Source organism: Oncorhynchus keta, chromosome 12, assembly GCF_023373465.1.
Source record: "Oncorhynchus keta strain PuntledgeMale-10-30-2019 chromosome 12, Oket_V2, whole genome shotgun sequence".
NCBI classification, from domain to species: Eukaryota; Metazoa; Chordata; class Actinopteri; order Salmoniformes; family Salmonidae; genus Oncorhynchus; species Oncorhynchus keta.
Window position 1 is genome coordinate 56,815,422 of NC_068432.1, and position 17,524 is coordinate 56,832,945.

The window sequence follows — 17,524 nt, forward strand, 5'->3', positions numbered from 1 at the left end:
TATACAGTGCACTACTTTAGACCAGAGTCCTATCAAAAGTAGTGCACTATATAGGACATAGGGTTCACCGTGGGTGTCAGGGCAGCAATTCAGCAGGCAGGTTAATGGTATTGCGAGGTCAGAGCCTGTGGTAGATTAACCCTGTGATTTGGAGAGGGGGGGCTCTTGTAGCAGGAGTGGAGGCTTAGCCCTGACAGAAGATCCGCACATCGTCACAGGGCCATGCAGGGTCGCGCTCAGAAGAGGATGGCCTGCATCACAAATGGCACCCTATTCACCCATTTGAGCTCAAGTCAAAAGCAGTGCACTAGAAATAGGGTGTAATTTGGAACGCAGGCAAGGTCAGTTAGGCCACTCAATAGACAAGGTGAGAGGGGAGTAGCAGGGTTTATGTGAGAAGGAATCATGGATTCTTTAGATCATTGGCAGTATTGCTAAGGTAAAACGTAGAGGAAATATTTCAGCAGACAAAATACTATAATGATGCCTGCATGGCACAGAGGAAAAAGCAATGCAATGTCGCTATATTATCTGTATTTATTATGGATCCCCATTAGTTCCTGTCAAGGCAGCAGCTAATCTGCCTTAATTTTGCTGGACTCCATGAAGAGTAGCTGCTGGCTTGGCAGGAACTAATGGGGATCCATAATAAACCCCAGGAAGAGTAGCTGCTGCCTTGTCAGGAACTAATGGGGATCCATAATAAACCCCAGGAAGAGTAGCTGCTGCCTTGTCAGGAACTAATGGGGATCCATAATAAACCCCAGGAAGAGTAGCTGCTGCCTTGGCAGGAACTAATGGGGATCCATAATAAACCCCAGGAAGAGTAGCTGCTGGCTTGGCAGGAACTAATGGGGATCCATAATAAACGCCAGGATGAGTAGCTGCTGGCTTGGCAGGAACTAATGAAGACCCATAATAAACCCCAGGAAGAGTAGCTGCTGGCTTGGCAGGAACTAATGGGGATCCATAATAAACCCCAGGAAGAGTAGCTGCTGCCTTGGCAGGAACTAATGGGGATCCATAATAAACCCCAGGAAGAGTAGCTGCTGGCTTGGCAGGAACTAATGGGGATCCATAATGAAACCCTGGAAGAGTAGCTGCTGCCTTGGCAGGAACTAATGGGGATCCATAATAAACCCCAGGAAGAGTAGTTGCTCTCACAGTGCTATCTACCTGACAGTCACAAAGTGCTATCTATCTAACAGTCACAAAGTGCTATCAGACAGTCACCCAGTGCTATCTATCTAACATTCACACAGTGCTATCTATCTAACAGTCACACAGTGCTATCTATCTAACAGTCACAACGTGCTATCTATCTAACAGCCACACAGTGCTATCTACCTGACAGTCACAAAGTGCTATCAGACAGTCACCCAGTGCTATCTATCTAACATTCACACAGTGCTATCTATCTAACAGTCACACAGTGCAATCAGACAGTCACCCAGTGCTATCTATCTAACAGTCACACAGTGCAATCAGACAGTCACCCAGTGCTATCTATCTAACAGTCACACAGTGCTATCTACCTGACAGTCACACAGTGCTATCTATCTGACAGTCACACAGTGCTATCTATCTGACAGTCACACAGTGCTATCTATCTGACAGTCACACAGTGCTATCTATCTGACAGTCACACAGTGCTATCTACCTGACAGTCACACAGTGCTATTAGACAGTCACACAGTGCTATCTATCTAACAGTCACACAGTGCTATCTATCTGACAGTCACACAGTGCTATCTATCTGACAGTCACCCAGTGCTATCTATCTGACAGTCACACAGTGCTGTCTATCTGACAGTCACACAGTGCTATTAGACAGTCACACAGTGCTATCTATCTGACAGTCACACAGTGCTGTCTATCTGACAGTCACACAGTGCTATTAGACAGTCACACAGTGCTATCTACCTGACAGTCACACAGTGCTATCTATCTGACAGTCACTCAGTGCTATCTATCTGACAGTCACACAGTGCTGTCTATCTAACAGTCACACAGTGCTATCTACCTGACAGTCACACAGTGCTGTCTATCTGACAGTCGCTCAGTGCTATCTATCTGACAGTCACTCAGTGCTGTCTATCTGACAGTCACACAGTGCTATCTACCTGACAGTCACACAGTGCTATCTACCTAACAGTCACACAGTGCTATCTACCTGACAGTCACACAGTGCTATCTATCTGACAGTCACACAGTGCTATCTATCTGACAGTCACACAGTGCTATCTATCTGACAGTCACACAGTGCTATCTATCTGACAGTCACACAGTGCTATCTATCTGACAGTCACACAGTGCTATCTATCTGACAGTCACACAGTGCTATCTATCTGACAGTCACACAGTGCTATCTATCTGACAGTCACACAGTGCTATCTATCTAACAGTCACACAGTGCTATCTACCTGACAGTCACACAGTGCTATCTATCTGACAGTCACACAGTGCTATCTATCTGACAGTCACATGTCTTTGTAATTTATCAATCCTATTTGTGGTCTTGTAATATGACAGTATTGGAGAAATTTGGTAACTAATGGTGGTGCCTGAGTTATACTACCAAAACTTCTGGTGTCTGAGTTATACTACCAATAACTACTGGTTCCTGAGTTATACTACCAAAACTTCTGGTTCCTGAGTTATACCTCCAATAACTACTGGTTCCTGAGTTATACCACCAATAACTACTGTCTGTTATACCACCAATAACTACTGGTTCCTGAGTTATACTACCAATAACTACTGTCTGTTATACCACCAATAACTACTGGTTCCTGAGTTATACCACCAATAACTACTGGTTCCTGAGTTATACCACCAATAACTACTGGTTCCTGAGTTATACCACCAATAACTACTGGTTCCTGAGTTATACCACCAATAACTACTGGTTCCTGAGTTATACCACCAATAACTACTGTCTGTTATACCTCCAATAACTACTGGTTCCTGAGTTATACCACCAATAACTACTGGTTCCTGAGTTATACCACCAATAACTACTGTCTGTTATACCACCAATAACTACTGTCTGTTATATCACCAAATAACTACTGGTTCCTGAGTTATACCACCAATAACTACTGGTTCCTGAGTTATACCACCAATAACTACTGGTTCCTGAGTTATACCTCCAATAACTACTGGTTCCTGAGCTATACCACCAATAACTACTGGTTCCTGAGTTATACTACCAATAACTACTGGTTCCTGAGTTATACCACCAATAACTACTGGTTCCTGAGCTATACCACCAATAACTACTGGTTCCTGAGCTATACCACCAATAACTACTGGTTCCTGAGTTATACCACCAATAACTATTGGTTCCTGAGTTATACCACCAATAACTACTGGTTCCTGAGTTATACCTCCAATAACTACTGGTTCCTGAGCTATACCACCAATAACTACTGGTTCCTGAGTTATACCACCAATAACTACTGGTTCCTGAGTTATACCACCAATAACTACTGTCTGTTATACCACCAATAACTACTGGTTCCTGAGTTATACCACCAATAACTATTGGTTCCTGAGTTATACCACCAATAACTACTGGTTCCTGAGTTATACCTCCAATAACTACTGGTTCCTGAGCTATACCACCAATAACTACTGGTTCCTGAGTTATACCACCAATAACTACTGGTTCCTGAGTTATACCACCAATAACTACTGTCTGTTATACCACCAATAACTACTGGTTCCTGAGTTATACCTCCAATAACTACTGTCTGTTATACCACCAATAACTACTGGTTCCTGAGTTATACCACCAATAACTACTGTCTGTTATACCACCAATAACTACTGGTTCCTGAGTTATACCACCAATAACTACTGGTTCCTGAGTTATACCACCAATAACTACTGGTTCCTGAGTTATACCACCAATAACTACTGTCTGTTATACCACCAATAACTACTGGTTCCTGAGTTATACCTCCAATAACTACTGTCTGTTATACCACCAATAACTACTGGTTCCTGAGTTATACCACCAATAACTACTGTCTGTTATACCACCAATAACTACTGGTTCCTGAGTTATACCACCAATAACTACTGGTTCCTGAGTTATACCACCAATAACTACTGGTTCCTGAGTTATACCTCCAATAACTACTGGTTCCTGAGTTATACCTCCAATAACTACTGTCTGTTATACCACCAATAACTACTGGTTCCTGAGTTATACCTCCAATAACTACTGGTTCCTGAGTTATACCACCAATAACTACTGTCTGTTATACCTCCAATAACTACTGGTTCCTGAGTTATACTACCAATAACTACTGGTTCCTGAGTTATACCACCAATAACTACTGGTTCCTGAGTTATACCACCAATAACTACTGGTTCCTGAGTTATACCTCCAATAACTACTGGTTCCTGAGTTATACCACCAATAACTACTGGTTCCTGAGTTATACCACCAATAACTACTGGTTCCTGAGTTATACCACCAATAACTACTGGTTCCTGAGTTATACCACCAATAACTACTGGTTCCTGAGTTATACCTCCAATAACTACTTTCTGTTATACCACCAATAACTACTGGTTCCTGAGTTATACCACCAATAACTACTGTCTGTTATACCTCCAATAACTACTGGTTCCTGAGTTATACTACCAATAACTACTGGTTCCTGAGTTATACCACCAATAACTACTGGTTCCTGAGTTATACCACCAATAACTATTGGTTCCTGAGTTATACCACCAATAACTACTGGTTCCTGAGTTATACCTCCAATAACTACTGGTTCCTGAGTTAAACCACCAATAACTACTGTCTGTTATACCACCAATAACTACTGGTTCCTGAGTTATACCACCAATAACTACTGTCTGTTATACCTCCAATAACTACTGGTTCCTGAGTTATACCACCAATAACTATTGGTTCCTGAGTTATACCTCCAATAACTACTGGTTCCTGAGTTATACCACCAATAACTACTGGTTCCTGAGTTAGTTAAAAACCACATTGAGTTAGAAACCACATTCTAGATGTACAGATTGCATTGACAAAATGTATCTCCCACTAGAAGTACCTACCTGAACAAAATGTCAGTAATGTCTGACAAATTGAAACGTCTCTCATCTTCAGCGTGCAGTGTAAATCTAACCACCTACTCCTCTCTCTCCTCTCTACAGTGTAAATCTAACCACCTACTCCTCTCTCTCCTCTCTACAGTGTAAATCTAACCACCTACTCCTCTCTCTCCTCTCTACAGTGTAAATCTAACCACCTACTCCTCTCTCTCCTCTCTACAGTGTAAATCTAACCACCTACTCCTCTCTCTCCTCTCTACAGGGTAAATCTAACCACCTACTCCTCTCTCTCCTCTCTACAGGGTAAATCTAACCACCTACTCCTCTCTCTCCTCTCTACAGGGTAAATCTAACCACCTACTCCTCTCTCTCCTCTCTACAGGGTAAATCTAACCACCTACTCCTCTCTCTCCTCTCTACAGGGTAAATCTAACCACCTACTCCTCTCTCTCCTCTCTACAGGGTAAATCTAACCACCTACTCCTCTCTCTCCTCTCTACAGTGTGAATCTAACCACCTACTCCTCTCTCTCCTCTCTACAGGGTAAATCTAACCACCTACTCCTCTCTCTCCTCTCTACAGTGTAAATCTAACCACCTACTCCTCTCTCTCCTCTCTACAGTGTAAATCTAACCACCTACTCCTCTCTCTCCTCTCTACAGTGTGAATCTAACCACCTACTCCTCTCTCTCCTCTCTACAGTGTACATCTAACCACCTTCTCCTCTCTCTCCTCTCTACAGTGTAAATCTAACCACCTACTCCTCTCTATCCTCTCTACAGTGTAAATCTAACCACCTACTCCTCTCTCTCCTCTCTACAGTGTAAATCTAACCACCTACTCCTCTCTCTCCTCTCTACAGGGTAAATCTAACCACCTACTCCTCTCTCTCCTCTCTACAGTGTAAATCTAACCACCTACTCCTCTCTCTCCTCTCTACAGTGTAAATCTAACCACCTACTCCTCTCTCTCCTCTCTACAGTGTAAATCTAACCACCTACTCCTCTCTCTCCTCTCTACAGTGTAAATCTAACCACCTACACCTCTCGCTCCTCTCTACAGTGTAAATCTAACCACCTACTCCTCTCTCTCCTCTCTACAGTGTAAATCTAACCACCTTCTCCTCTCTACAGTGTAAATCTAACCACCTACTCCTCTCTCTCCTCTCTACAGGGTAAATCTAACCACCTACTCCTCTCTCTCCTCTCTACAGTGTGTAAAGCAGGTTTATTCTGGTCCGTGCTTCATTAAATGTCCTCGTGTCAGCTTCACTACTTGTCCAGTCTATAACCCCCTTCTCGTCTCCTCTCTCTCCTCATCTCTCTCCCGTCTCCAGTCTGCAGAGCGGGATTCTTCCGATCGGTACTGCAGACCCCTGCCTGCAGTAAATGTCCTCCTCACAGCTTCACCAGAGTCCAGGGTTCCGTAGGTTGTACCTGTGAGGAAGGATACTATAGGAGAGACAGTGACCCGCCCAACATGGCCTGTACACGTACGTACTACACCTCACTATGCCTCACCATTCATTACATACTATGCTGCTACATACGATCTACATACCGTAAAACTTCTCAAATATCTGCATGTTCCTTTTATTAGAAGTGTGTAACGGCACATATTCCAGCCAATAAACAGCTGTTTAACGTATATGGGGCGGCAGCGTAGCCTAGTGGTTAGAGCGTTGGACTAGTAACCGGAAGGTTGCGAGTTCAAACCCCTGAGCTGACAAGGTACAAATCTGTCGTTCTGCCCCTGAACAGGCAGTTAACCCACAGTTCCCAGGCCGTCATTGAAAATAAGAATATGTTCTTAACTAACTTGACCCTGGTCTTGACCCTGGTCTGAAGATTATCATTTATTTAATGTGTTTAAAGATTCAGCTACAGTACCAGAAGTTTGGACTACTCATTCCAGAGTTTTACTTAGATTTTTGTACTATTTTCTACATTGTAGAACAATAGTAAAGACATCAACACTATGAAATAACACACATGGAATGATGTACAGTGTCTTGCAAAAGTATTCACCCCCCTTGGAATTTTTCCTATTTTAATTCATTACAACCTGTAATTTAAATGGATTTGTTTTTAACGGACATACACAAAATAGTGAAATGAAAAAAATTACTTATTTAAAAAAATAAAATAAAAATAAAAACAGAGAAGTGGTGTGTGAATATGTATTCACCCCCTTTACTGTGAAGACCCTAAATAAGATCATATGTATTCACCCCCTTTACTGTGAAGACCCTAAATAAGATCATATGTTTTCACCCCTTTACTGTGAAGACCCTAAATAAGATCATATGTTTTCACCCCTTTACTGAAGACCCTAAATAAGATCATATGTTTTCACCCCTTTACTGTGAAGACCCTAAATAAGATCATATGTTTTCACCCCTTTACTGTGAAGACCCTAAATAAGATCATATGTTTTCACCCCTTTACTGTGAAGACCCTAAATAAGATCATATGTTTTCACCCCTTTACTGTGAAGACCCTAAATAAGATCATATGTTTTCACCCTGTGAAGACCCTAAATAAGATCACACCCCTTTACTGTGAAGACCCTAAATAAGATCATATGTTTTCACCCCTTTACCCCTACATTCATATGTTTTCACCCCTTTACTGTGAAGACCCTAAATAAGATCATATGTTTTCACCCCCTTTACTGTGAAGACCCTAAATAAGATCATATGTTTTCACCCCCTTTACTGTGAAGACCCTAAATAAGATCTGGTGCAACCAATTACCTTCAGAAGTCACATCATTAGTTAAATAAAGTCCACCTGTCTGCCTTCTAAGTGTCACATGATCTGTCACATGATCTCAATATAAATAAACACCGGTTCTGAAAGGCTCCAGTGTCTGCAACACCACTAAGCAAGTGGCACCATGAAGACCAAGGAGCTCTCCAAACAGGTCAGGGACAAAGTTGCGGAGAAGTAAAGGTCAGTGTTGGGTTATAAAAAAATATCAGAAACTTTGAACATCCCACGGAGCAGCATTAAATCCATTATTAAAAAATATCAAACTTTGAACATCCCACGGAGCAGCATTAAATCCATTATTAAAAAATATCAAAAGTCAACGAATTGGTGGAAGGACCCAACAACACCTCAACATAGTGGATCCTTTATGGAATAAGAGTGGATGTTATTGTTTTATCTTCTAGCAATTTGTTAAAGTTATAGTAGAATAACACTATGTTATAGTTATAGTAGAATAACACTATGTTATAGTTATAGTAGAATAACACTATGTTATAGCAGAATAACACTATGTTATAGTTATAGTAGAATAACACTATGTTATAGTTATAGTAGAATAACACTATGTTATAGTTATAGTAGAATAACACTATGTTATAGTTATAGTAGAATAACACTATGTTATAGTTATAGTAGAATAACACTATGTTATAGTTATAGTAGAATAACACTATGTTATAGCAGAATAACACTATGTTATAGTAGAATAACACTATGTTATTGTAGAATAACACTATGTTATAGTAGAATAACACTATGTTATTGTTATAGCAGAATAACACTATGTTATAGTTATAGTAGAATAACACTATGTTATAGTTATAGTAGAATAACACTATGTTATAGTTATAGTAGAATAACACTATGTTATAGTAGAATAACACTATGTTATAGTTATAGCAGAATAACACTATGTTATAGTAGAATAACACTATGTTATAGTTATAGTAGAATAACACTATGTTATAGTAGAATAACACTATGTTATAGTTATAGCAGAATAACACTATGTTATAGTAGAATAACACTATGTTATAGTTATAGCAGAATAACACTATGTTATAGTAGAATAACACTATGTTATAGTTATAGTAGAATAACACTATGTTATAGTAGAATAACACTATGTTATAGCAGAATAACACTATGTTATAGTTATAGCAGAATAACACTATGTTATAGTAGAATAACACTATGTTATAGTAGAATAACACTATGTTATAGTTATAGTAGAATAACACTATGTTATAGTTATAGCAGAATAACACTATGTTATAGCAGAATAACACTATGTTATAGTAGAATAACACTATGTTATAGTAGAATAACACTATGTTATAGTTATAGTAGAATAACACTATGTTATAGTAGAATAACACTATGTTATAGTAGAATAACACTATGTTATAGTTATAGCAGAATAACACTATGTTATAGTAGAATAACACTATGTTATAGTAGAATAACACTATGTTATAGTAGAATAACACTATGTTATAGTTATAGTAGATTAACACTATGTTATAGTCATAGCAGAATAACACTATGTTATAGTAGAATAACACTATGTTATAGTAGAATAACACTATGTTATAGCAGAATAACACTATGTTATAGTAGAATAACACTATGTTATAGTTATAGCAGAATAACACTATGTTATAGTTATAGCAGAATAACACTATGTTATAGTAGAATAACACTATGTTATAGTTATAGTAGAATAACACTATGTTATAGTAGAATAACACTATGTTATAGTTATAGTAGAATAACACTATGTTATAGTAGAATAACACTATGTTATAGTTATAGTAGAATAACACTATGTTATAGTTATAGCAGAATAACACTATGTTATAGTAGAATAACACTATGTTATAGTAGAATAACACTATGTTATAGTTATAGCAGAATAACACTATGTTATAGTTATAGTAGAATAACACTATGTTATAGTTATAGCAGAATAACACTATGTTATAGTTATAGCAGAATAACACTATGTTATAGTTATAGCAGAATAACACTATGTTATAGTTATAGTAGAATAACACTATGTTATAGTTATAGTAGAATAACACTATGTTATAGCAGAATAACACTATGTTATAGTAGAATAACACTATGTTATAGCAGAATAACACTATGTTATAGTTATAGTAGAATAACACTATGTTATTGTTATAGCAGAATAACACTATGTTATAGTTATAGTAGAATAACACTATGTTATAGCAGAATAACACTATGTTATAGTTATAGTAGAATAACACTATGTTATAGTTATAGTAGAATAACACTATGTTATAGTTATAGTAGAATAACACTATGTTATAGTTATAGTAGAATAACACTATGTTATAGTTATAGTAGAATAACACTATGTTATAGTTATAGTAGAATAACACTATGTTATAGCAGAATAACACTATGTTATTGTAGAATAACACTATGTTATAGAATAGAATAACACTATGTTATTGTTATAGAGAATAACACTATGTTATAGTTATAGTAGAATAACACTATGTTATAGTTATAGTAGAATAACACTATGTTATAGTTATAACACTAGTAGAGAATAACACTATGTTATAGTAGAATAACACTATGTTATAGTTATAGTAGAATAACACTATGTTATAGTTATAGCAGAATAACACTATGTTATAGTAGAATAACACTATGTTATAGTTATAGTAGAATAACACTATGTTATAGTAGAATAACACTATGTTATAGTTATAGTAGAATAACACTATGTTATAGTTATAGCAGAATAACACTATGTTATAGTTATAGAGAATAACACTATGTTATAGTAGAATAACACTATGTTATAGTTATAGCAGAATAACAGTTAATAACACTATGTTATAGTTATAGCAGAATAACACTATGTTATAGTTATAGTAGAATAACACTATGTTATAGTAGAATAACACTATGTTATAGTTAACACTATGTTATAGTTATAGCAGAATAACACTATGTTATAGTAGAATAACACTATGTTATAGAGAATAACACTATGTTATAGTTATAGTAGAATAACACTATGTTATAGTATAGCAGAATAACACTATGTTATAGCAGAATAACACTATGTTATAGTTATAGAATAACACTATGTTATAGTAGAATAACACTATGTTATAGTTATAGTAGAATAACACTATCTTATAGTAGAATAACACTATGTTATAGTAGAATAACACTATGTTATAGTTATAGCAGAATAACACTATGTTATAGTAGAATAACACTATGTTATAGTAGAATAACACTATGTTATAGTAGAATAACACTATGTTATAGTTATAGTAGAATAACACTATGTTATAGTCATAGCAGAATAACACTATGTTATAGTAGAATAACACTATGTTATAGTAGAATAACACTATGTTATAGCAGAATAACACTATGTTATAGTAGAATAACACTATGTTATAGTTATAGCAGAATAACACTATGTTATAGTTATAGCAGAATAACACTATGTTATAGTAGAATAACACTATGTTATAGTTATAGTAGAATAACACTATGTTATAGTAGAATAACACTATGTTATAGTTATAGTAGAATAACACTATGTTATAGTAGAATAACACTATGTTATAGTTATAGTAGAATAACACTATGTTATAGTTATAGCAGAATAACACTATGTTATAGTAGAATAACACTATGTTATAGTAGAATAACACTATGTTATAGTTATAGCAGAATAACACTATGTTATAGTTATAGTAGAATAACACTATGTTATAGTTATAGCAGAATAACACTATGTTATAGTTATAGCAGAATAACACTATGTTATAGTTATAGCAGAATAACACTATGTTATAGTTATAGTAGAATAACACTATGTTATAGTTATAGTAGAATAACACTATGTTATAGCAGAATAACACTATGTTATAGTAGAATAACACTATGTTATAGCAGAATAACACTATGTTATAGTTATAGTAGAATAACACTATGTTATAGTTATAGTAGAATAACACTATGTTATAGTTATAGTAGAATAACACTATGTTATAGTTATAGTAGAATAACACTATGTTATAGTTATAGTAGAATAACACTATGTTATAGTTATAGTAGAATAACACTATGTTATAGTTATAGTAGAATAACACTATGTTATAGTTATAGTAGAATAACACTATGTTATAGCAGAATAACACTATGTTATAGTTATAGCAGAATAACACTATGTTATAGCAGAATAACACTATGTTATAGTAGAATAACACTATGTTATAGTAGAATAACACTATGTTATAGTAGAATAACACTATGTTATAGTTATAGCAGAATAACACTATGTTATAGTTATAGTAGAATAACACTATGTTATAGTAGAATAACACTATGTTATAGTTATAGCAGAATAACACTATGTTATAGTTATAGTAGAATAACACTATGTTATAGTTATAGTAGAATAACACTATGTTATAGTAGAATAACACTATGTTATAGTAGAATAACACTATGTTATAGTTATAGTAGAATAACACTATGTTATAGTAGAATAACACTATGTTATAGTAGAATAACACTATGTTATAGTTATAGCAGAATAACACTATGTTATAGTAGAATAACACTATGTTATAGTTATAGCAGAATAACACTATGTTATAGTTATAGCAGAATAACACTATGTTATAGTAGAATAACACTATGTTATAGTTATAGTAGAATAACACTATGTTATAGTTATAGTAGAATAACACTATGTTATAGTAGAATAACACTATGTTATAGTTATAGTAGAATAACACTATGTTATAGTAGAATAACACTATGTTATAGTAGAATAACACTATGTTATAGTTATAGCAGAATAACACGATGTTATAGTTATAGTAGAATAACACTATGTTATAGTAGAATAACACTATGTTATAGCAGAATAACACTATGTTATAGTTATAGTAGAATAACACTATGTTATAGTAGAATAACACTATGTTATAGTTATAGCAGAATAACACTATGTTATAGTTATAGTAGAATAACACTATGTTATAGTAGAATAACACTATGTTATAGTTATAGTAGAATAATAATAATAAATATAATAATATATGCCATTTAGCAGACGCTTTTATCCAAAGCGACTTACAGTCATGTGTGCATACATTCTACGTATGGGTGGTCCCGGGGATCGAACCCACTACCCTGGCGTTACAAGCGCCATGCTCTACCAACTGAGCTACAGAAGGACACTATGTTATAGTTATAGTAGAATAACACTATGTTATAGTTATAGCTGAATAACACTATGTTATAGTAGAATAACACTATGTTATAGTTATAGCTGAATAACACTATGTTATAGTAGAATAACACTATGTTATAGTAGAATAACACTATGTTATAGCTGAATAACACTATGTTATAGTAGAATAACACTATGTTATAGTTATAGCTGAATAACACTATGTTATAGTTATAGTAGAATAACACTATGTTATAGTAGAATAACACTATGTTATAGTTATAGCAGAATAACACTATGTTATAGTAGAATAACACTATGTTATAGTAGAATAACACTATGTTATAGTAGAATAACACTATGTTATAGTAGAATAACACTATGTTATAGTAGAATAACACTATGTTATAGTTATAGTAGAATAACACTATGTTATAGTTATAGTAGAATAACACTATGTTATAGTAGAATAACACTATGTTATAGTTATAGCAGAATAACACTATGTTATAGTTATAGCAGAATAACACTATGTTATAGTTATAGTAGAATAACACTATGTTATAGTTATAGCTGAATAACACTATGTTATAGTAGAATAACACTATGTTATAGTTATAGCTGAATAACACTATGTTATAGTAGAATAACACTATGTTATAGTAGAATAACACTATGTTATAGCTGAATAACACTATGTTATAGTAGAATAACACTATGTTATAGTTATAGCTGAATAACACTATGTTATAGTAGAATAACACTATGTTATAGTTATAGCAGAATAACACTATGATATAGTTATAGTAGAATAACACTATGTTATAGTAGAATAACACTATGTTATAGCAGAATAACACTATGTTATAGTTATAGTAGAATAACACTATGTTATAGTAGAATAACACTATGTTATAGTAGAATAACACTATGTTATAGTTATAGCAGAATAACACTATGTTATAGTTATAGCAGAATAACACTATGTTATAGTTATAGTAGAATAACACTATGTTATAGTAGAATAACACTATGTTATAGTTATAGTAGAATAACACTATGTTATAGTTATAGTAGAATAACACTATGTTATAGTAGAATAACACTATGTTATAGTTATAGCAGAATAACACTATGTTATAGTTATAGCAGAATAACACTATGTTATAGTTATAGTAGAATAACACTATGTTATAGTTATAGCAGAATAACACTATGTTATAGTTATAGTAGAATAACACTATGTTATAGTAGAATAACACTATGTTATAGTTATAGCAGAATAACACTATGTTATAGCAGAATAACACTATGTTATAGTAGAATAACACTATGTTATAGTAGAATAACACTATGTTATAGTTATAGTAGAATAACACTATGTTATAGTAGAATAACACTATGTTATAGTTATAGAGATAACACTATGTTATAGTTATAGTAGAATAACACTATGTTATAGTTATAGTAGAATAACACTATGTTATAGTAGAATAACACTATGTTATAGTTATAGTAGAATAACACTATGTTATAGTAGAATAACACTATGTTATAGTAGAATAACACTATGTTATAGTAGAATAACACTATATAGTTATAGTAGAATAACACTATGTTATAGTTATAGTAGAATAACACTATGTTATAGTAGAATAACACTATGTTATAGTTATAGCAGAATAACACTATGTTATAGTTATAGCAGAATAACACTATGTTATAGTTATAGTAGAATAACACTATGTTATAGTTATAGCTGAATAACACTATGTTATAGTAGAATAACACTATGTTATAGTTATAGCTGAATAACACTATGTTATAGTAGAATAACACTATGTTATAGTAGAATAACACTATGTTATAGCTGAATAACACTATGTTATAGTAGAATAACACTATGTTATAGTTATAGCTGAATAACACTATGTTATAGTTATAGTAGAATAACACTATGTTATAGTAGAATAACACTATGTTATAGTTATAGCAGAATAACACTATGTTATAGTTATAGTAGAATAACACTATGTTATAGTAGAATAACACTATGTTATAGTTATAGCAGAATAACACTATGTTATAGTTATAGTAGAATAACACTATGTTATAGTAGAATAACACTATGTTATAGTTATAGTAGAATAACACTATGTTATAGTAGAATAACACTATGTTATAGTTATAGTAGAATAACACTATGTTATAGTTATAGTAGAATAACACTATGTTATAGTTATAGTAGAATAACACTATGTTATAGTAGAATAACACTATGTTATAGTAGAATAACACTATGTTATAGTTATAGCAGAATAACACTGTGTTATAGTTATAGCAGAATAACACTATGTTATAGTTATAGTAGAATAACACTATGTTATAGTTATAGCAGAATAACACTATGTTATAGTTATAGTAGAATAACACTATGTTATATAACACTATGTTATAGTTATAGCAGAATAACACTATGTTATAGTAGAATAACACTATGTTATAGTAGAATAACACTATATAGTTATAGAGAATAACACTATGTTATAGTAGAATAACACTATGTTATAGTTATAGCAGAATAACACTATGTTATAGTAGAATAACACTATGTTATAGTAGAATAACACTATGTTATAGCAGAATAACACTATGTTATAGTTATAGTAGAATAACACTATGTTATAGTAGAATAACACTATGTTATAGTAGAATAACACTATGTTATAGCAGAATAACACTATGTTATAGTAGAATAACACTATGTTATAGTTATAGTAGAATAACACTATGTTATAGTTATAGTAGAATAACACTATGTTATAGTAGAATAACACTATGTTATAGTTATAGTAGAATAACACTATGTTATAGTTATAGTAGAATAACACTATGTTATAGTTATAGCAGAATAACACTATGTTATAGCAGAATAACACTATGTTATAGTAGAATAACACTATGTTATAGTTATAGCTGAATAACACTATTTTTATAGTTAACACTATGTTATAGTAGAATAACACTATGTTATAGCTGAATAACACTATGTTATAGTAGAATAACACTATGTTATAGTTATAGCTGAATAACACTATGTTATAGTAGAATAACACTATGTTATAGTTATAGCTGAATAACACTATGTTATAGTTATAGTAGAATAACACTATGTTATAGTTATAGCAGAATAACACTATGTTATAGTAGAATAACACTATGTTATAGTAGAATAACACTATGTTATAGCAGAATAACACTATGTTATAGTTATAGTAGAATAACACTATGTTATAGTAGAATAACACTATGTTATAGTAGAATAACACTATGTTATAGTAGAATAACACTATGTTATAGTTATAGTAGAATAACACTATGTTATAGTTATAGTAGAATAACACTATGTTATAGTTATAGCTGAATAACACTATGTTATAGTTATAGTAGAATAACACTATGTTATAGTTATAGCAGAATAACACTATGTTATAGTTATAGCAGAATAACACTATGTTATAGTAGAATAACACTATGTTATAGTTATAGCAGAATAACACTATGTTATAGTAGAATAACACTATGTTATAGTAGAATAACACTATGTTATAGCAGAATAACACTATGTTATAGTTATAGTAGAATAACACTATGTTATAGTAGAATAACACTATGTTATAGTAGAATAACACTATGTTATAGTTATAGTAGAATAACACTATGTTATAGTAGAATAACACTATGTTATAGCAGAATAACACTATGTTATAGTTATAGTAGAATAACACTATGTTATAGTAGAATAACACTATGTTATAGTTATAGTAGAATAACACTATGTTATAGCAGAATAACACTATGTTATAGTAGAATAACACTATGTTATAGTAGAATAACACTATGTTATAGTTATAGCAGAATAACACTATGTTATAGTAGAATAACACTATGTTATAGCAGAATAACACTATGTTATAGTTATAGTAGAATAACACTATGTTATAGCAGAATAACACTATGTTATAGTAGAATAACACTATGTTATAGTTATAGTAGAATAACACTATGTTATAGTTATAGCAGAATAACACTATGTTATAGTTATAGTAGAATAACACTATGTTATAGTAGAATAACACTATGTTATAGTAGAATAACACTATGTTATAGTAGAATAACACTATGTTATAGTTATAGCAGAATAACACTATGTTATAGTTATAGCTGAATAACACTATGTTATAGTAGAATAACACTATGTTATAGTAGAATAACACTATGTTATAGTAGAATAACACTATGTTATAGTAGAATAACACTATGTTATAGTTATAGTAGAATAACACTATGTTATAGTAGAATAACACTATGTTATAGTTATAGCAGAATAACACTATGTTATAGTAGAATAACACTATGTT

At 32.8% G+C, this 17,524-nt stretch overlaps 1 protein-coding gene across 1 annotated transcript in view; it reads left to right on the plus strand.

Annotated features, from left to right (window-relative positions):
• The window catches only part of LOC118377518 (ephrin type-A receptor 5-like), a 225,241-nt gene that overhangs the window by 81,098 nt on the left and 126,619 nt on the right, over positions 1–17,524 (plus strand). The window contains 1 exon segment of the mRNA XM_052458753.1: positions 6,419–6,667. Within this exon segment, the coding sequence (XP_052314713.1) occupies positions 6,419–6,667 (249 nt within the window).